Here is a 22,239-nt window from a genome sequence, read left to right as displayed (position 1 = left end):
GAAGAGGATTTGTTTTACAGTAACTGTCCGTATTTTTCTCTCTTTTATTGGTACATATTTTGCACATACTTATACACCAAATTTTGTGTGGTTTTTTTTGTTCTTTACACAATCATGTATTTTATTTTGGTTTTAATCACGTAAACATGAGGGTTCTGTGGGATTTAATTATTCATGTATTGCATGTGTCCATTTAGATATATCCAGCATCTTACAGTCAAGTAATACAAAATTATATATGAAATTATTTTACTATAGTTTCTTGATTGCACTTTCATTTACCTAATGGAGGAAAAACAACTGTTCTGCAAAATTTCTCTTAGATACAAATGAGCCTGCTTCTGAAAAAATGTGCTTAAGATGTAATGAGTGATGGGAAGATAGACAAGCCAAAGTGCAGGACAGAGGAAAAAAAATAATTAAAAATTATCCTAAAAATCTCAGATATTGATGAAGACCTGCTGGATAACATTCAGATTGCTTATTCATCCTGGTAACTACTTTTTCCTTTTTGTTTATCCATTTCACTTAATGATTTTCTGTGTATTGTTACAGACATCTCAACAGTGAGCATGCGCTGGATGATAGAAGTACAGCCCAATGTAGAGTACAAATGCAGGTTGTACAGCAGTTAGAGCTACAGGTAAAATAAAATTTATTTTAATATTACCTCAGTATTAATCAAATCCAATTCTTGACAGCAATAAAAAATGAGTTCTGCTTTTCCCCCTGTGATTGAAAACCAGCTTTCAAAACCTTCTTGTAGTAGTTTTAAAAACCGTCAAAAGAAACTGCAGCTTCATTTCCTCTTTTCTAAACCGTAACTTGAAAAGAAATAGGAAACTTAAACAGGCTGACTGATTGGAAATCCATCAGTATGTATCTAATGCTTTTTCTACTCACCCGGGGAGGGGGGGGCGGAGGGGGGCGAGCGAAATATGGTCCCCTTCTTTTAGAGTTGTTGGTACACGGGGGAAATGGTTGATGTTTATTTCAAAACGCTGCATGACCTGGCTTGTTTGATGGTCTCTCATATACTAACACTCTCCATGTATTATTATTACTATTATTATTATCATTATTATTATTATTATTACTACTACTGCTGTTATTATTTTTTGCCATTTGTAGCAAATTAGTGTTTTTTTTTTTAAAGTCACAAAAGGGGGTAAATTGGAATATATTGGATGCGATGCAAAGGTGTGACCTGTTTGTGTAACTGCCTTTCCAAATGCTTTTGAGTCCTGTCTGTCTCCCTGCTCCTCGCGCTCCGGCTGGGCGGCTTTGACAGTGTGTCTGTGTGTAGGCAAGAGGTTAGCAAAGAAGGGGAAATTAAAACAATGTTGTACATTATATAGTTACCAGCTATTGAAAAACCTATTTTGTATGCAAGACAGCAGTGTAGAGATATATGGAAAGCCTTGGGCTAAGTACAGAAGATAATTACATTTGGAATTTTACTGAGTTAAGTCATTTATAGCTTCAAATAGTTGGAGAGAAAAATCAGCAAAAACACACTTAAACTTCTTGTTGTTACTTTTCAAGATAAGCATTTAAAAAAATGTCTTTTATCTTCTTATCTTACAAATTACCCTTTTTCTTTCGTAGATATTTCCTAAATTTTACTTTCAGGAACACGCTGGTCGTGACACTCTTTCACTATTAGCTGAAGCAATATAAACTATTTTAATACCAGTTTTATAAAAATCAAACTACCAGTCATAAAATATCAGAGTCTTGCAGAAAATGTTATGAGAAATGGTCTGTTATTTTAACAAGTTTCTCGGGAATTAGAAAAAAAAATAAAAACCTGCAGTCTTCCTGGTAAACCGAGATATGAGATAATCTTTTACCAAGATGCAGTAATATTCAGGCTGAAGGTAAATCGAGATTCTTCGGTTAGAGTCAGCTTGAAGAGCATTAATCCTGCAGTCGCTGGGAACGGCTGTGCCGGAAACTACAGGAGGATGCCCTGTGTTAACACTTGGACAGGACAGAGATGATACTTGGTTATCGCCTGTCCGTAAGCCCTTGACAATATTTTTGAAAGATTTTATCAGCGGTGCATTCTGCTAATTGTTATAAGTGACTAATCATTCCAGCTTCACACCAGTGAAGCGCTAGGGAACACCTCTTAGCTTAGAGTCATTGCACGGGAAGGCAGCATGAGGTCCCCAAGACAAGGACATAATTTCAAAGTGGTGTGAGGGCCAAAAAGTTCTGGATTTGTTTTTAACAATCATAACTATATGAAAACTATAGTTTTCAACAGTACTAGCCCAGTAGATAGGATGAACTGGAGGCTTAATTTAGACAGGGATGTTGATAATCAGAGTGAGACCACCTATGCGTTGGCCAGCAAGGATAGGGGGAGGAGGAGGGTGGTCCTGTGTCTGAAATGTACCGGTTAACTCCCCTCTTTATCCTCTCCATTCGTCCTGTGGATCAGTCCTTGGATACTTTAAAAAAAATAATTTCCCTAAATATGTACGAGGATTTGTCCTCCGGCACCCAGTGTGTCTGGCTGTGACCTGTTTTTGCACAGAACCATATTAAAACAAAGTCTGGCCCAAGAGCAGGGTTTTCAATGAAGTGGTCTGCAGCGCCCAACGGGTTGTAGCAGGAGCAGGTGGACTAAGACCATTGACGTGATACTCCCGCAGAGGAGCCTTCACCAACAGAGCGGCAACAGCAAGCCCTGTGGGCGACTGCTTGAGCTGTGTAGATAGCAGAGGGACCCACAGCCTTTCCCACTTGACCCATAGTGCTCAGCACTGACGAGAAACTTTGCCTTGTAGCGGAGCTGTGAAGTATCACATGCTGTTCAGGGTCCAGCACCATGGCACCGACTCATCCATGTACAGCCCCATCAAGACAAGGCTAGAATTTAAGAAATTGGTTCCACCTGAGGGACGCACTTTAGGTTTTGAGTGTGATGGACCCAAATGCAAGCCTCTCTTGTTTCCTTTATGCTTATTTATTTCACGCACAATAGTTTTATCAGTCTTATAGACAGAGATAACGTAACGTCTTCTAAAGAAAGTAATTTCTGAATGAGCTTTTTGAAAAAAACAGGTCATACCTGTTTTGTGTTTGATGGCAAATGCCCCGTTGCAGAAGTATCTCGAAGCTTTGGTCTGAGCATTTCCATCACAAACATACTTAAAATATCACAGACAAGGTAGAGATCTTCTCATACTTTGCTTTGTTTAAACCATCATGACATGATCATTTGTTGCTATTTTAAATAGTGAGAATTGGGCTGCTGGGTAAAACACAGACACAGGAACATATCCCTGTCCTTAGCTAGTTCTTAGCTGGAATAGGACATCCATTTTGCAGCATCACCTTTGCGTGGAAAAACATTTCAGGACAGCCGCAAGGCTATGATAAGTTTAAAAAAGTATCTCCTAATGGGAGAATGTGAAGAGAACTGGCCATTTTCAGCATGGTGAAAACACTGCTTGGGCCTTTTCCTAAAGCATCCATTGACACTCTTGATCAGTGGGTCCTAAACCTTCCTGCTGCACAGCCTGACTGGGCACGCAACAGGAGGGAAGAGGCTACATCTTGGTTGTCTCTTGCATGTTGCCTTTGTCCTTGGTCTGTCCAAAATCCTGCTGCTGAAGTGATCTCCCCTTCCCATAGATGTGGCCATGTTGCCCCTGTTCAGTGCCCTCGCTGGGTTTCCATTTTCACATTGCTGCTCCTTGCCATTGTTTTCTGTGTGTTTTTCCTCCTGTGCGGTTTCTCCATCATCTGTGCCTAACGTCTTCTCTCTTGCTCCCTGGTCACCAGACCCCCATGCTGCCCCCTCACCTTGAGCCCCTTCTGGCCCGTGCTTTGTGTGCCTTCCCTCTCCTGCCTTTCCTACCTGGGTAGTTTCAGGATTTAACTTTTCCAGGGCAAGGCATGTGTCTTGGTGTCCAAGTTTGTGAAGCTTGCTCTGGATGTGTTTTTGGTGAACCACACTTAGATGCCTGGCTCGTACCCCACAGAGGTGAGGGAGACCTCACAAAATCAGCTTAGCATGAAGAACTCTGTGGCCATCTGAAATCTCCCACCATGCAGAGCTTTCCAAATGGATATAGGAAAAAAGAATGAGGCTCCAAATGGGACTGTATTATAGTCCTCAGGACCCCTGTACAGAGCAGATCCTTCCATACATGGCAGAACAGTCCTTGCCCAAGAACACTATCAGTAGATCAATAGCATTTTCCAGCAAATTGACGTATGATCCCCATTTCTGGACCATCTGCACTCCAGTGAGTGCCACCAGTGAGAATTTGCTCCCATCAGTGGCCAGGCAAGCCCTCGTGGCTTCTTTTGTGTGACCCCACTGAGCAGAGGGCTGCTAGTGACATTCTAGTTTTCTATCACTACTGCTTCCTGACCTAAGGGAAAAACAGTTTAAAGAAATTCTTCAGATTTTTTTACTTCTCTTCAGTGCTTTGAAACTGAGAGACCTCTATTTTTCATAATTTAAACTCCTGCCTAACTGGGTGAGTGTTTGAATTCCTAGACTATGACAAAATGCTAGCGTGTGTCTGCCTGAAATGTCGAGAAGATCTTTAATAACCTCCATCCACCAGAAACGGCGTTAAAAGCATTGCGAAGCTGACGAGTGAAAACACTACAAACAAGGCCCCCGGCGGTTCGGAGGGAGGTGCACGGCTCCGTCTCGCCCCGGGGGCCGGGGGGGAAGCGCCGCAGGGTGAGCCCCGTGCTGCCCGGCTACCCCTCCCTCCTGCTGCCGCGCCGGTGCGGGCAGGAAGCTTTCAGGTGCCGGCCTCTTATTTATTTTGGCTAGAAGATGTTGTTCTTCTGCAGTAGCCTGCAGACCCAAATTTAATGCGCAGGTGACCCTGCCAAGCAGCCCGTGTGCCCAGCCGCTGCTCCGAATGAGAGATTGCACAACAGACCTGCGCTGAGAGTCCAACTCTTGCTTGATTTTAATTTGGTTTGTGTGAAGCACGGCGGCTGCGGCGGGAGACCTCTCCTTTCTCTGAAGAGGTCCTCGGAGGACTCTCAGAGGGAGAAGTTTCTGCTGCAGTGGTACGATAAGAGCCCGTTGCTGCCCTTCGGCTCTTCTGTGAAGTCCAGCGCAGATCTGGTGAAGAGATTGCAGGAGAGCTGCTGGAGGTGTCGGGTTTTCTCTCTTGCCGTTGAGGTTTTTGACCAAGAAAGGAGCAGCCGCTTGAAAAGCCCTGTGATTTTGCTTTTGCACTTCCAGAGCGCACAGTGGTGACACCATTTTTTCCTTTATTTAATTCCTGTCTTGGAAACCCGTGTGCCAATTTTTGTCCCATCATGACGCCTTTCTGGCACAGGCAGAAACCCCTCGCCTTGCGGAGAGCAAGACAACCTTGACTCTAAGGTTATGAATGGGGATTTATGACCAAGTCTCCATTTATATATACTTAGCCCAACTTTACTGCTACAAACAGATGACAGTGATAAGGTGATCAGGTTGTTTAAAGTTTTGCTGGAATGTGAGCACAGTTCTCCTCTTGGCACCAGAAATCTGGCTTGTCTAAAACAAAAACTCAGCTCTGCAAAAATTGTCATTTGTAAGAACCTGGTCTGAGTCCTGCTGGAAGTAGAAGCCTTTATGTTGGGCATGTAGGTTACACCCCTTTTTCATTCGCATTGTTTCTTAATATCTTTCCACTGTATTTTTTTTTGAAGAGCAGCTGGAAAAAGTCCTATTGGCACATACAAAAAATTTCTTGTTTCCAAAAATAATGAGATTTAGTGTCTGGCCAATGTCTTCTAAATGCGTTGGGAAGCTGTCCTGGCCAAGGATGCATATGGTGTGATCCCGAGACATCAGCTTGGTGCAGACCTCAACCAAAAAATGCAAGAGACATCAAGAGCTTTGCCCCAACTCTTGGGCATGATGTGACCGATGAGAAAGGGTGAAAGCATTGGTCCTGCAGCGTTGGGAGCCCCGAGATGAGTGCTGTGGGGTGGTTCCTGATGCTGTTAGCCTTTCCCAGCCTGCTGCCCTCAGGCGTATGCCAAAGAGATGCTGGCAACTGGCACTGCTGCTCCTGCCCCACGCTTGGGTTTCCAGCCCAGGGTGGCTGGCTGAGGAGCTGTGCCACCTTCTCAAGTAAAGGCAAGGCGTTTTCTAGAGCCGAGGCTGCCCACCATGCCCTGCAGAGGTGCCTCGTGTGGTTTAACCAGCGCTGTCTCTGCACTTGCTGCTCATGCCACAAAGCCTGTACGTGACGTAAAAGCCACGGTCCATCTGTGCTGCTTGTTTTCTGGTCTGAAAGGAGGCAAACACAGCTCAGAGCCTCTGCCTTGCCTTCTGCTGCACCTCCCGAGCTGGAGTGGGGCTGGTTAATAAACATGATTCACTGTTGTCTTTTAGCTGTCAGGGCTGGAGTGAAGCTGTTGGTGCCGGCAGGTCTAGCTCTTCTCACTCGAGGGCTAATGCATTTTGCTTTGGGAAATAGTGACACCCAGCACCACGCGTTAGCTTTACCTCACGAATAGACCGTATACAATTTCCAAACTGCTCAGCAATAAAACTCTTCTGTCTCATGCCTCGGTGCCAGCTGTTTAATTAGAAATAAGCAGAGGCCGGGTTATATTCGTACGAGTAACAGAGGATATTTTTTTCCCCCCTTTCAGCTTGCAAAAGATAAAGAGCGCCTGCAAGCCATGATGACACACCTGCATGTGAAGTCAACTGAACCAAAAGCCACCCCTCAGCCCGTAAGTACCCAACTGTGCCGAAAGCAAACAAAACCTCACAGCAAACCTCCCTTTCCTGTTCCCCACCAGAGCGCGTGATGTGAAGCGTGGCCCGCTTCGGAGCCGGTCGCGGGCAGGAGATGCAAAGTGCCGCTTTGCAGGAGGCACCACCATGGGCACCCGGGTTTCATTGTCCCCCTCTCTTCAGGGAGTTTGAAAGAAGTTTTGCCCTAAAGCTGAGGCGTTGGGCCTTTTTCTGGCCTCGCATACTAGCCTGTACGTCGCTTTGCATCAGTCCAGCTTGCATGAAATCTTAGGAAGTGTTAGGAAGGAGAAGTAATTAAATTACGTTTAGTATATTTATTTTTCTTTCTCCCTGTGTGACAGACACTTATGGTAGAAGAGACTCTAGCTGCACGTTTTGATGATAATCGCGGTTACCCAGTATCAAGTTTTACACTGTTGAAACTGAGAAGGGAAACCTTCTCCAGCCCAGATTGCCCTTTAAAAAAGGGGGTGTGGGGGAAACTTTGGAGTCTGAGGCAACTCCTGGGTACCCCCAAACCCAGGCAAAGCCACCGTCTCGTTCCCTGACCAAAATGATTCTTCTTCAGCCCTTGGTTTCTCCCAACCTCTTAACGCTGAAAATGTTCCTCAGAGCTTCCAATGATTATTCAAAATGGAGAGAGTGCTTTGCTTCTTGATTTTAAGATTTGTAAGATTTAAAGGTACACTGGCTTTATTTGATTTTGCTTTGAGTCATTGTGTGAAAATTAATTGAGCGTTGACAATCTATAGTTAGTACTAGCAATTTTAATCAATATGCAATGATGCAGCATAATGACAAAGTATTGGTTTATCTGTTTTGACTGATTTTTTTTCTATAAATAAAGCAAACACACGCCCATATATGTGTGATTTATGGTGATAGAAATAAAAAGGAGTCAGACTATTAACCCAGCAAATATGGTAGCCTGCCAAGATGCAGTTGGTAGACAAAATTAATGTCTGAAACAGAACACATTACAGAGATAGAGAACATAAAATCATTAAACACTTCGCGCACCCATTTTTACTAGAAAAGGATTTCTCAGTTTCCATGTAGTTGGAAATAAATGGCTGCAGAAGTGCATAGGGAGGCTACTAGACATAAAATTGCAGGCTATTCAGCAACACTGGTGCAGATGTTGAAGTCAACGGGAAATTTCGGTGCCTTCTTGGAGAGAGTTGAGTGGTAGGTATAAACCCTTCCATTTAAGCTGTTGAGATGCTGCAAATTGCTTGATCCGGTGGATGCCAGCCCTCTAGAGTAGAAACTACTTACAGTGTCTATAAAAATAGCGTTCTTCTAGTTCCTCGCATCCATCTCAGCCTGAATGCAAATGCTTCAGCGCATTGTTGGCAAAGTATGTAGACCCAACAGAATGGGGAGGAGGTTTGGTTTCTATAGCTCTTACTGGATTAAAAATTAAAACAGCGGAATAATCTAGGAGTCTCAAAGCACTCTGCCTTGAGGCCTTTCATAACAGCGGTGCCCCTCAGGAGGAAGGATTAAAAACTAAAGGGAGGAAATCATGAGAAGGCGAGCAGCGTTTGGCAAGGCAGCTCGTGATCGATGCTCAGCCGCGGAGGGCAGGAAGCTTTCGCGGGTGTTGTAGGCTAAGGAGATACCAGGCGGTGTCGCCATGAAGATTAGTGTTAACAGCTAATAAACAGGGAAAAGCGGCAGGGAAAAAAAAAAAATTTAAAAAAAAAAGTGTACGCAGGGGGAAAAGGGCTGTCTTGATTAGTATTAAAAATGTTTTACATTCTGGAAAATTATAGCTTTGTTGGGGACCTCCTACTAAATTTATTTTTAACTGCTCTATTGAAAATTCTGTACCACTAGTCAACATTATCTCTCAGTTGCTCAGCACAGTGTTTCTTTATTAAAAGAAATAGGCATGAATATTTTTGACTGAAAAATTAATAGCTTTTGAATTCATACACAGCAGGTTTTCTTTTGCAAAGAAGTCCAATATCGCTGCACAGCACTTCTATAACCATTTATTTAGAGTCCAAGTCAAACCTTTGACAGCTAGAGCAGTGTTACAAGCCAACATAAAGAACTCCAAGATGTAAACCAACAATAGGCAGTCTGTGTGAGGTTTGCCATTGTCAAATACATAGATTGTTTGGATTAGTTTATGTAAATGTACTGTTGTATTACCCTTTGGAAAAAAAAAGATCACATTTGTGTATGAAAAGTGGTTTCGTTCACAGGCAGCATTATAAATTCCTTATCCTTTAACTTACATGTTAGAAGTAAAAATTGGTGCCTGACAGGCCTATATTGTGTGGCACTCTGTTGTTGGATTGAAACTGCCTTCTTTTCATTTATTGAAATATAGAAAAATTTATTATAGATACCATCTGATAAATCAGAAATTATTAAAATATGTATAGGTGAAGCATTTGAAAATTAATTATAAAATGTAGAAGTATAGTGTTTTGCATAAATCGTGCTTTCCTAGTGAAAAAAATACACAGGCGTTGCATAGACTGTGCTAGACCCCAGTCCTTTTAACTCAGTGGGATAGGACTTTGGTAAAAAGATCTGATGACCATTATTGCAATGCAAAGTATTCTTTACATCCAGTAATTAATTTTTTTTTTTGCCAACATAACTAATGCAAGGTGTATGTTAGAATTAATATATTACGGTACATCGGTGATTCTAAAGGAAAGAGCGTCTGCGAATCCAAACAGAGCAGTGAATTGGGATTTAAAATTACAGCCTTTTCGTGACTGAGGAAATGTTTTTATTCTGCTTAAAGGATCTTAATGCTTGTTTTTAAACTATTTTGGTACTGGAAGGTAAAATTGGTGACTGAGGGTCTGTGTTTACCACGTGCCATTTGTAATCCACACTGACCGTTGGTGCCGTCTTTGCCTTTTGGGCTTCAGGCAGTAGCCGAGCGGGTGGTTTTGGACAGTTTGGACTAGTTGGACCACAGCCAGGTTCTTGGTGGTTGTGCATCAACTCAAAACTCGCCCAGCTTCAGGGAAGGGTTGCTTGTCCAGTGTCGCTGTGTCCATCCATCACATCCCCACCTTCGGGTGGCTTTGGCTCCTTGCAGTAGTTTTGACCTTAGGTAGGGTGGTGGAGTACATTTCACTCCACTAGTCCGCCAAGACAACTGTTCAGTAAAGCTCTTTAGTCCTATTAAAGCCGATGAGATTTAAGCACGTACTTATGTAGCGTAGTGGTGGATGGCCCAAATCATTGCCAGATAGGTGCGTAGGCAGGGAGGTCGCTGTTGATGCCTGGTGTACTCAAAGGGCAGCTCTTTGCCTGCTCCCGGGGAGCTGCTGGGCAGACGGGAGGGCAGTGGGGAAGGAGAGCACGTCAGCAGCCGGGGGGGGGTGCTCAGTGCCACCTTCAAAAATGTCCAACTTCATCCTTAAAATTCCCAACGGTGTAGCACTTTAAAAGAAAATGGACATATCTCACAATTTAACACTCGGAGCAGGCAAAGTAGTTCCTGTTGCTGCTCCATGTGTTGTTTTGGTGAGACTGAAGGACCTGAATAAAGTAAGAACAAAGCTGTCTGTGAAGGAATACACTCTGGCATATTTTTATAAGGTGAATTTTTTTCAAAGTTAAAATAAAACACAACAAAACACACCACCAAAGCCAGAACAACGATTTCTCAAGAATTTTCTTTCTGGATTTGCGATTAAGATACCTTCCCCTGCACGCTATTTTCATTGGTGTTAGTGATCAGCGTAATAGGTTGAAATGAAAATGTGCTTTCTTTTGGGGATTAACTTATGTCGGAGTTCATAGGAAGGGAAGGAAAAGGAAAAAGCATCAACCAACAAGTAATCCTGCGTACTAGGCGCTATAACTGTCTTTTAAAAATAGACAGAAAACTTTTAAAGAAACTTTTGGCACTTTAAATAAAACGCACTGTTAGATAGCCCTTCTTTAATGTATTTTTTTACCCTAACCATAGCAGTTACGATTGTTTTGAAATACTGTTTTTAGCAACTGTAATAACAAAGCATTAAAAAAAAATAGTCTTTTAACTGTTGAGGTAATGACTGAGCATTTTAGCTGCTGTAGCCGTACTTTATAGTTTGAAAAAATAACGATACGCAGCAATAAAGAGAGATTCTCAAGCACAACAAAAGCTGTTTTTATATACTGGTTTTCATTAAGTCTCACTCCTCAGCTTCGGTTTCCTTAGTGTTCCTGCCAATAACAACACCTGCTAAGTGATTGCTGCCTGCCAGGCTCTGCATCTCATGCACTCATGTGTCCAGGCTGAAACGGGAGAGGAAGACACAGCATTTAACAAAGTTTTAGGCCCAGCTTTCTCTCCCACCCTCGGCGCTGAGAAAAGGAGTTCTCTGTTCCGGAGTGTTTCAGTCCCAGGAACTCTGTGCAGATAAATCCTCTGCCCCAGCTGGGACCGGAGCGGCAGCATCCATCGCCGAGGAGTCGCTGCCCTGCAGCAGTGGGTATGGCCCCACTGTGACGCTTAGAAATACATATATATTTTTTTATTTGTTTCTTTTAAAAGAGTTTCGGAGGCTTTTTTATGTGCGGCCGCTATTGTCACGTGAAATGTTTACACAAAAAGAAATCAGACTGAGCCCTAATGGGAGAGCCACTTACTGGAAATCTGTTTTACCAGGTGAAGGAGAGGGTTACCTCTCTGCCTTGTTTATATCTAAAGAAAAAAGAGAAAATGACTCAGTCTTCACCTTTAGTAGGAAGACATGGCTATTTCTTGAAGGGGAAGGTTAATAATAAAATCCTAAGCAGGATATTGAACGCTGAAACAATTATGGCATTTATGATTAAGTTAAAACAGTATGAGGAAACGTCCTCAAAAAACAAAACTGAAGAAAGCACCCAACAAGGTTCAGGGATTGAATTTGCAGAGTTTTAGGACCTCAAACTTGCGGGGTTTGGTGGTTTTTCTGTTAGGTTTTTTTCCCCTCTTCTTGTTTTTGGGGGGTTGGGGCTTTTTTGTTTGTTTTTTCTGTTTTCTAAGGCTGGAGGAAATCCTCCCTCCCCCCATCCCCAGTACAAACATGGCAAAAACGTTTAACTCTTTAATGCAAGGGCTGTGCTCTCCGGCGTACTTGGAGGGTGCCCCACGTTGTGCCTCAGCGCAGTGCAAGAGTTCTTCTCATTAAAGTGCTAACTCCGTGCCTCGGGCTCCCTGCCCTCTGACAGCAGCCATGCCTCATCCAAAAATTACGGTATGTGGGAAACAGGCTGTTTGCAAAATACCAACGCGAACAACTTTTCTAATCATAGTAACTTGTTTTTAAATAGAAAATGCAAACAGGGAGAAACCGTGTCGAGTTTCCATCAGGAAAAGAAACCCTCCCAGCCCAGTCCCTCCCTGATCTTTGCCCTGCACAATCAGCCACGGCTGCTTTCAAGTTTCTAATTGATGCCAATATTAAGATTTAATAGTTTACCATTCGGATTAATAATTCAAGATGGCAACAAAACCAACACCATTCATAATTTGTTATTCTGCTCTAATTCACAACCGATTTTTCAGCCTTCGTGCTATAGATGCAACAAAGAAAGCGGCAGCGAGGGTCTGCGGAGGGAGCGCAGCTCTCTCCTCCCTTTCCCCAGCTCGTGTTTTGGGAACGGCAGCGGCAGGGATCGGACTCTGGCTGGAAGAGGAGAGTGTCATCAAATAAAACACGGAAAAAGGAAAAAACTTCGCTAGCGATCGACAAGGTCGTGTTTCATTAACTTGTTGGTTCAGGCTCGCAAATGGTCGTCGGAGGTGAAACGCAGCACACTCGCTGCGTTCCAGCTTTTTGTTCTCTCTTTCCTCACAGACTGCAGTCATGTTTAATTTGGAAACTGGGCTCCTTTGGCAAATTAGCAATTAGAACAATTTTGTGGGAATATGTATATGTGTCATTAGTTTTCCTGCAAATTAATAGCGAGAGCAGAGGTCAGGCAGAAATTTTCCACTTGACTGCAGCTCCTCTGTTGAGATTTGGCACTTTGTTTTGGAACGGCCACAGCTGCTCAAAGCCACAGTCTTCCTTTAGGAACTGTCTTTTAATTAGTTTACCTCATAGCCATTATTACAAATATTACTGCCTCCCCTCCTTGAAATAAAATTACTGTTTCTACAAAATATTCCGGTGACATCTTGCACCACCGCACATTGATGGTGGGGTCACTCGGATGCAGCGTTTAATCATTAGATCACCTCCATAAGCATCTCCTAATTAGAGTCCTTACAATACAATTTTATCTGGTAATTAGCTGAGATTGGCTGCTTCCTCTGTAGCTTATTAGTGGCAGCCCAGCAGTGGGTGTGAATCACAGTGTCATTTGTCAAGCCTGTTAAAGGCCCCCCCCCTTTGCTCGTCCTCTTCTGTGTTTATTCCTAGTTGCTACCTACGCTGAAAAGCCTAAAGAAATTTAACTCGATTCAAATTCTTGAAGCACGGAACGCTGACCTTTGTGGATCCTTTCTCGCAGTTCTCTGGTAGAAACAGATTAAATGTTAAGTTTTTACACGCTGAAAAAGGAAGGGGGCTCTTGTGAAATGGAGTAGTTGGAGCCGTAACGATGAAGCAGAAGCGGTGATCTTTCCAACAGGAGGGCCCGGCTGCCGAGCCCGTGCTGGAGACGGGCACTTAGAATTGATGCAGATTTGCTCGCAGTTATTGGACTGTTAAAATGTCCATTTAGAAACTGAGATAAAATACAGTAGATTTAATTTCACAGGGAGACCTGTCAGTTGTACTGTTATTATTGTCACTGGTCCTTTTATCATATGTAATAGATGGATAACAGGGAGACATTACTATATACATGTCTCTAATCAGTGTCCTTAAATCACGCCAGTCAACAAGCGGCCCGGGCTCTCGGTGGCACGTGGTGGCCGTGCCCAGCACCGCGGGGCTGTGAACCGGCGTCCTCACCTCCGGGCTGCATTCAGCGCTTCGTGCCTGTGTGGGAGGCTCAGGGAAATCAATACCCACATTTCATATATCGCCTTTCGCCATCCCTTGCCGGGTTCGCGCTCTCCAGCCTCGCCACGAGGCGTTAAATATTTCCTGCTGGAAGGTGAAGCATCCTTTGTGAGCACCTGGCACAGAAGGATGGGTGTTTGCAGGTCTCTCACCTCCTTCCCTTGGAGTGACACCAGTGTACCAGCATGGCATTTGTGGTGGGGCTTCCCTGGGCTCGCTCTGTCTCGCCATGGGGAGGGCAAAGCAATCACAGTTTATCTGTCGCTCACGGCGCCCTTTCTTGTTGGGCTTTTTGTGTTGGTATCCTTTCTGTAATACTAGATTCCTTCCTTTTCCACTACCTTTGTTTTGGATAAATCCCATTATTTTTATAAAGCAGCATTATTTGTGGCTATTAACTCATATGAGGCATGGTAACGGGAGTTTTCTCATCTAGTTGCTTTCATACGAGGAAAATTAATAGAGTGCCTTATGGATAAACATGAGATGTTTGGGGGCATAGCCAAGTAGTGCGCCGTGCCTTCATCTGAAAAGGTTTAATGTCCGGCAAAAAAGGAATTTTAATCACGAACAAAAGTTGTAAAATTCTGGCCCTGTTAAATTCAGTAGGAATTTTGCTACTGACTTCAATGGGGTCAGGATTTCACCAATATTATTGGCGAAACCGCCTAAGGGAAGGAAACGTGGAAGTAGTCAAAGAGCCCTTTTCTCAGTCGTCTTTTCTGATGTTGTAGTTAAGAGATCGGATTGTTTGTTTAAAATACTGCAGCAGGAGTGACCTATTGAGATGGAGCATCGTCTTTCAAAGGGCGTTGTAGGGCAAAAAAGAAAGGGTCGGGGAGGAATGTGGATGCTGGTTATATAAATAGGGTTGTGTATCGAAAACACTTGAGTTGGAGCTGGGTTTGATACGCAATCCCAGAGGCAGTTGTGGTTTGCAGCCTGCTGTGGCACGATGCCATTTGTCCGGGGCTGGGCTTCGGGCAGGTAACGCCGATGCCTTCCCTCCTAGGAGGAAAAAAAAAATAAAAAAATAATGGTGCCACTTCTGCTGGGCTGAATGCTTGCAGTATTTCATGCAGTGTGATTAATTAAATTATTCCAGTGTTAACCTACTCTGGGCTTCGCTTTTAAAATGGATGAACAGAGGGAAGGAATAAAAAAAAAGCCCAAATGCTGAAGAGAGAGATTGCATTTCTCCCTAGTACGTCCCTAGGAAAGTCTTGCCTTTTATTTTAAGCCTGATGCCTTCAATGAAATATCCAAGAAGATTGATTAGAAGCCATGCATAATGATAGCATGGAAATAAGAGACGTGCGGGGGTTAGATTGTGAAACAATGGAACTAAAATAAAATATTAAAATGATTATGTACTGTGTGAGATCTTGTTTTAAGATTTAGATAAAAATCCATTATTGTAGTTCTGGCAGCAGGCTATTCTTTTTTTAAAAAAATCTATTCAGAAATGTATATATTTATTTCCCTTTACTGGCTCCAAACGGAGATGTTACAACAGCACTTTTTGCCGAAGCAAGCGCTCGGGCTGTGTTGTCTGCTTCAAACCGAGGAAGACCCCGTTACTGAGTATTTTCTCTCCAGCCCTTAATTAGCCAGAAATACAGAAATTTGTAACCAAATCCTCGTCCTTCCCTCCGCAGCTGAATCTGGTATCGAGCGTCACGCTTTCCAAGACGGCGTCCGAGGCGTCTCCGCAGAGCTTACCTCATACTCCCACCACCCCGACTGCGCCCATCACTCCCGTCACACAGGGACCGTCGGTCATCACTACCACGAGCATGCACAACGTCGGACCCATCCGGAGGCGGTACTCGGATAAATACAACGTCCCCATTTCTTCAGGTAAAGGGGTTCTGGTGGCGCAGCCCCTTTGGGTCGGGCGGCTGGCTGTTGGCTCGCAGCCTGGCGGCGTCGGGCTGTGGTGATAACAGAACAATTGCTCTTATTTAGCAGATATTGCCCAGAACCAAGAATTTTATAAGAACGCAGAAGTTAGACCACCATTCACGTATGCATCTTTAATTAGACAGGTAAGCTGAGCCAAAACCACACACTTGGATTAGGAAAAAAAAATAATATATCTCCCTATATGTGCACACTCTGGATTAAATAGATTTTCAAACCTTTGGTATGTAAGCATGCTCAAATGCTCAAACCTTTACTATAAGGGTTTTTAGAACTGCAATATATAACATAATTGCTTTTGATTAAGTATTACAATACGATGTGATTATTAGGAAATTCATTTCACACAACAGTGAAAATGAGCCTGTTTAAAGATGGCAAGTCAATTATCACAAGCTACAGTAATCTCTGATCCCTAGAATTAATCTGAGCTCTAAATAATTACTGAGCTTTAATCAGCTAGTGAAATGTTTTGCATTTCTCTTTGATTCTGCTTTATGAATGACTAATAAATTAATATTTCTGTAAGGAAACAGAAATAAAAACTCAAAACAATTAGATAATTCCATTTTGAATTTTGCCATTGAACTGTTAAATACAGCCATTAATCTTAGTTCATATTGTGAAAACCCTCCTTTGGATTTTTTGCTCCAAATCTCTTCTTTCTTCCTTTCTTCCTCTCTTCCTTTCTTTCCTTTTTGTATTTGGTAAAATAAAACTGTGAGTCTGTTTTGTACTGGGGCGCTTGTAACTGATCTCGCGATCACTTTGCTTCACAAGGCCATCCTCGAATCTCCAGAAAAACAGCTAACACTAAACGAAATCTACAACTGGTTCACGCGAATGTTTGCTTACTTCCGACGCAACGCGGCGACGTGGAAGGTAAGCCTTCGCCCGCCTGTGCCTCCTGCCTTCGGTGTCTGACATGTACAGAATAGGCATTGCTGATGACATAACAAATTGTAACGACATGTGGACATGAAAATTTAGATCGGCAGTTTTGACACGCACTGGATGCCTTATCTGCAGGAACAATTTGATATTTGGCAGAAAAATTCTTCTGCCTTTGAAAACCACTAATTGAATCCCCATTATTGGCTTTTATGTTCTGTGATTATGCCACGAGTTCCTCTGTGTGGTTGCTGCTAGCAGTGAAACTCAGCCCTTCAGCTGGAACGTATTAGGAAAAAAAAAAAAAGAAGGAGGTAAAGTTATTGTGTCAGTGGAAGATACACTGTTTGTCTTTTTACTTACGCAGGCTGTAATCACAAGCTCCCTATTTTTTTTTTCCCTAGGATCTATAGATCAGTGGATTTCTTTCCTCAGTCATTTAATTCTTAACTACATATACAGATCTGTTATGAACTTCCTCTTTTTTTTTTTAATCACACAGCTGTAGCTTATTGAACATAATATGCAAGAAGCAGGCCTCACAATAAGAAGTGTGTTTAACTTGGTATTTGTCACTTAGATTTCCTACCATAACCATCTCACATATTGTTAGATAAGAGGTCTGGGGAGTTAATTTTATTTTCTATTTTGGGGGGCCACTCCTTCCCTTATATATAGCATTATAAGAGCTACACTGGCTTCTGAAGCTAGTGCAATTACAGATGAATGAATCGAATCATAGGATCTTGTATCGCTGTAAAAATTGCACCCGTGGTACTTTGAGCCTCTCTTAATCTAGACAACTCTGTTGCTCTCAAACAACTTCAAATGACCAGGTAGGATGAATATGTCCCGTACATGCTGTTTCATCAGCTCTTCTGTTTTTCCTGTCTCAGCCTGCATTTAGGATTAAATCCTTCAGAGGATGAAGCTAAAAACGCTCCTTGGAAGTTAGTGTGGGATTTAGTAACACGTTTTGCTTTTAATTCAGATCCCAGTGCAATTTTGTACATTTTCAACCTTGGTCTAGAAGCTCTTAGGTTCAGGAAAAGTCTCTGGGATTGCTGCTTTGATTCTTCACTGCAGTTGGAAAACATGAGCAGTGTTTCACTTTGCAGCTTCCTTACTATCCAGAAAGGAAATTAACTTTCCCTGATTTAAGATCCTTTTAGACCTGCCTGTCTTTTGCTGCTGGAGTGGTTCCAGTAGGACTTTTCAGCAGCTGCAGGTGTGGGTGCTGAAGTAAAAATCCTATTTAATTCCAGCAGCAAAAGGGGAGGGAGGTGGAGGAGGGAGCGGAAGAAGGCAGCAGGCAGCCCTGGCCGTATCTCCTGCGTGGCGAGTTTTAGGAATTAGCTTTGTGCATCACGTAAAATCCAGCCCCAGAAGCCACGTGCACTTACAGTGTGCTTCTGCGGAGGAGGAGGAGAGAGGCTGAGCTGCAGACCCTCGGGCTTGCAGAAGGGCAAGATGTGTCCCAGGGAGGCAAATACCATTTGGAGACCCCTCGTGGACACCTTGACCTTGTGCAGGTGTCCAGGTCCTGCTTCCCCTGCCCAGGAAGAGAAGCTTCACCCCAGGTTCCACCGGCACTAGCAAAATTGGCAACCGCTTGAAGTAATGCAGGTTTTCGTGCTGAAGGCTGCTCAGATTTATGCCAGCCTTCAGGAACAGCAGGGATGAAAATGCAGCTCTGGATTGGCATGATGGGAAGCCCACGGGGCGCAGAACAAGCACAAGGGGCTAATTGCAGAATCAGAATAATTTGAATATATACGTGCTGATTTGCTCTCACCTTCAGCTAATGCTTAGGGGGCATTTGGGTCAGTGTTCCCCAAGTTTAGGGTCAGGGTTTGGTGTGGGCAAGCTTCCCTGAGCCCTCTTTCAAAAACACAGAAGAGCGCAGGAATAAAGACCTTTAAAAAACGAACCTCTTTCCCAAAATGCAGTACAGCAGAGCCTGAGCAGTTATTAAAATAACAAACCCTTTCATTTACTACATTCAAGCATGTTCAGGGTAATTTTTCTGCAAAAGTGGCTTGCATACAAATATTTTTAACAAGGTAAATATATAATCTTACAATAATAGCTCCTAATTTTTCTGTTAAGCTGATTGCTGGGGGAGCACTGTGAACTGGTTCTGACAGGTCAGAGGCAATGTCTGTTTGCTTTTATTTTTTTGGAGTAATTTGCTGGCACTGAGTCGCAGCCATGAGGCACAGGCTGCAGGTGTGGCTCCGAAACGTTGGGGTATTGTTCAAATAAAACTGTTAGATAGCAAGTATCCAGAGGCAGGGGAAACAAAACAATTTTTTTTCTGCCGTGAATTCCTTAAATAAGTGATCACATGGAAAATAGAAAGCGAGGGCAAGACTTCATGGATGTCTTGTCTGTCTCAACGTATTCAGCGAGAGCCCGATCCAGCAGCCTTAACCATCAATGGCACATTGACTTCAGGAGAGCAAGAACACTCTAAAGTATTTCTCCGGCATTAAATTTATTTAAAGAAGAATACAAATATTCCTGCTCAGCCATGTATTTAGAGACTGTTTACAAACTCCGAGGACTCACTTCGCTGAACTTTGCTGCGTGCATTTGATCAACTGCTGTATGAACTACAAGATCAGCTTTCACTGGGGGAAATAACGTTATTATTCTTACATTTTGCTCCAGACTTGACAGCGTTCCCATTTTCACAGGAAACTGCCTGAGTTACCCAGATGTGGGCCGGCAGCCCTGTGTTGGGTTCCGCTACTGCGGCACCCACCGGCACTTGCTGAGCTGGCTGATTTTAGCCCATAAGGTGTGGGGCGTTTGCGTGTTTTTCCTCCCCCTCAAAAATGGGGATTTTGCCAAAAAATCCAGAAGTAGTGAAATCTGGGAGAGGTGGGAGGGAACAACAACAACAAAATATCATTAGGAAATAAGAACAGAAGAAAGTAAGGGCAGAAAGAAGCAGCCCTCCTGGGCAAGTTGACTTTCTGCTAGACTTCTGCCTTGCTCATACAAGGGATGCTAATAGGAGAAAAAGCATATTCCAGGTTTAATTTTCCACCAGTTCACGAGCAGATGAGTGTGGAAAAGCCCAAGTGCCGAGATGGGGCACCTACAGCCAGAGGAGACGTGATTGCACTCAAACATCTGCTGAGCAAACGCAGTTTGAGCCCTGACTCTTCCCCTGTTCCGGGGACGGGAGCGTGGGGACAGCGCGAGCGATTTCCAGAGAAATGGAAAAGTAGCAAAAAGAGTCTCAGCCTTCCCCTCCCAGACACACACACGGCTGCCTCTTCATTTACATGACAAATGCACTGTGCGTACCCTTTGTTTGCACAGTGATTTAGACATTCATGATTAGAGCTCCCTTTCACCATCCAGACCCGATGTTCATTAAAAAAAAAAAAAAAAGGAGACGATGATGACGATGGAAGGAAAAAAAATTGTAGTCTCTTGGTTGCCTAGACCCAGGCCATGTGTTTGGCTGGCATTGTGCCTGCGAACGAGTCAACCAGATTGACTAAATCAATGGTGCCAGTGATGATGGATGGAGTTTGTTCGCCTGCATATTTTCAGCAAATGGCTTCTTCTGTTTTCCCTGCTTACCAAACCCCTTTCAGCAGCGCTGGGGACAAGCTCCATGTACACATCTGAGTGGCTTTGTAGTAGGGTGTTTGCTCAGAAAACTCCTAAAACCAGGGAAGGAGCATGGCACTCCCTTTGGGGAATAACAAGGCTTTTGGCACCGTTTCAGAGGGAAAAGGGACAGAAAAGCCAAGTGACAAAGTGACGGGTCTCGTGTCCAGCTTCAGCAGAGGTCCGAGCACATCGGAGGGGTTGGCCGGGCTCGTCCTTCCCTGGTGCCGAGCTGCGGAGAGGACATCTGAGCATGGGATGCCATGAGCGCGGGTCCCTCTGGGTGACGAGCTGTGGGGATATTATCACTTTGTTTCCAAGAGCCCTCCTCATGTTTTCACTTGGCAGAGGCTCAGATCAGTCAGTACAGTAGTCTGCCAGAAATAGGAGCCAACTTCCATATAAGAGCAAGCCGTGGAGGCAGGAGCCGATGCCGTGCTGGCCGGCGGGGTGCTGCTGAGCCCCCCGAGCCCCTGGTCCATGCCGTGGATGTGGACGGAGGTTGAGCACCTGATTCACATTAGCCCAGCTGTGGGAAACCCCAGCAGCACCAGCTCCGGTGCCTCGCTGCTAAACTGAGCCGTCTGCACTTACATGGGAATCCTTTCTGTTCTTTCTAACCGCTTTCTTTTCCAGGAGAGGACAAGTTTCTCTTTGCAGAGCATATATATTTGTTTTGAAAATGTTTAAGCAGTGTTGTGTTCTGTATGAAATGTGCTGTATTATACAACATGCATGCTTAAAATGATGGCTGTTCTCATTCACACTGGGGATAATTGATAAGAATAACTTGAATTGCTAATCTGGGGTTTAAGCTTTTATATTTATTTTGTCTTTGCAAAAATAAGACATAAAGAGCCGGGGGAAGCAAGCGGGTGTGGGGAGGGGAAGGGGCTTAACATTGCAAAATGAGGACTGTCAAGCTGACTGTGCTGCTGTTCTTGGACGATGATGAGCATTTTCTCATAGAAAGTTTTTGAATGTTTTCTCTTTTATACTCGCTGCAGAATGCAGTGCGTCATAATCTTAGTCTTCACAAGTGTTTTGTGCGAGTAGAAAACGTTAAAGGGGCAGTATGGACAGTGGATGAACAAGAGTTCCAAAAACGAAGGCCACAAAAGATCAGTGGGTATGTCCACCATGTTTGAACTTCTTAGCCTAGCTTGGATCATGCTTACAGTTTAACGTAGAGGCTTTTGGCTGCTAGCTGGTGTTAGACCAACCACAGGTGGTTTCGCATTGTTTCAGTTAAGGGAAACCAAGACAAACATCTCATCACTACTGTTTGTATGCCCACCAGTACCCTGACCCTGCTTGCTTGGTGTTTGTTGCATCACATGCTAGTAGCTTTTAGGTGGCAATGCATATTAACCCTCACAAACCATTTGCTTATGCTTATTGCATTTTATTTTCTTTTTCCTTTTCCCTGTATTTGATGTCTGTTCTGTCCCCGATCCCGTGTCCCTTTGTTTCCACTTCATCTCCTTTGCTGCTGCTCTTGTCCCAGGGTGCCATTCGCACCAACCTCTCACTGCATAAGTGCTTTATCAGAGTAGAGGATGAGTTTGGGTCCTTTTGGACTGTTGATGATGAAGAGTTTAAACGTGGCCGTCATATTCAACGAGGCCGTCCTCGAAAATACTGCCCTGATGAAAACTTTGGCGAGCTTGTTGCACAGTAAGAGCTTTTACTTGCTTTAATTTTTTTTTTCTGCTGTTGCTTTGCTTTGCATGATTTACCCATCTCATGTAGACTTGCATTTCACGAAATAGTGACATCACCTTTGCTGCTAAAGAAACTAAATTTTTGGTTGTTATGTGTATTTCGTGTGTCCTACTCTGATAATCCAAATGCCTGTAGTAATAACTCTACTTTGACATGTTTGTTATAGCATTTGTTTATAGTGCAATGTAGACTAAAATAATTATCCACGCTAGTGCAGATATGCTGCTGTAGACCTGTCAGGAAGACAGATAGATGCCAGGAAAGGCTTCAGATAAGTTTTAATTCTGATATTTTCCTTTGCTTGCAGCTGTATGACTTTGTTTTGCAACTCTTAATCACAAATAGAGTAAG

At 43.5% G+C, this 22,239-nt stretch overlaps 1 protein-coding gene across 18 annotated transcripts in view; it reads left to right on the top strand.

Moving 5' to 3' along the window:
• Nucleotides 1-22,239, top strand: part of FOXP1 (forkhead box P1) — a 391,349-nt gene that overhangs the window by 356,948 nt on the left and 12,162 nt on the right. For 15 of the 18 annotated variants that reach the window (XM_074603302.1, XM_074603310.1, XM_074603299.1 and 12 more), the window contains 6 exons: nt 556-643; nt 6,643-6,726; nt 15,378-15,579; nt 15,688-15,767; nt 16,423-16,524; nt 21,171-21,292. In XM_074603302.1, the coding sequence (XP_074459403.1) occupies nt 556-643; nt 6,643-6,726; nt 15,378-15,579; nt 15,688-15,767; nt 16,423-16,524; nt 21,171-21,292 (678 nt within the window). The remainder of the gene's footprint in view (nt 1-555; nt 644-6,642; nt 6,727-15,377; nt 15,580-15,687; nt 15,768-16,422; nt 16,525-21,170; nt 21,293-22,239) is intronic. The other 3 variants (XM_074603308.1, XM_074603318.1, XM_074603309.1) reach the window with 1 other exon arrangement.

This window comes from Larus michahellis, chromosome 10 (genome assembly GCF_964199755.1).
Source record: "Larus michahellis chromosome 10, bLarMic1.1, whole genome shotgun sequence".
Taxonomy (NCBI): domain Eukaryota; kingdom Metazoa; phylum Chordata; class Aves; order Charadriiformes; family Laridae; genus Larus; species Larus michahellis.
The sequence above is the reverse complement of the archived record's forward strand: the minus strand, read 5'-3'. Positions and strand labels throughout refer to the sequence as shown.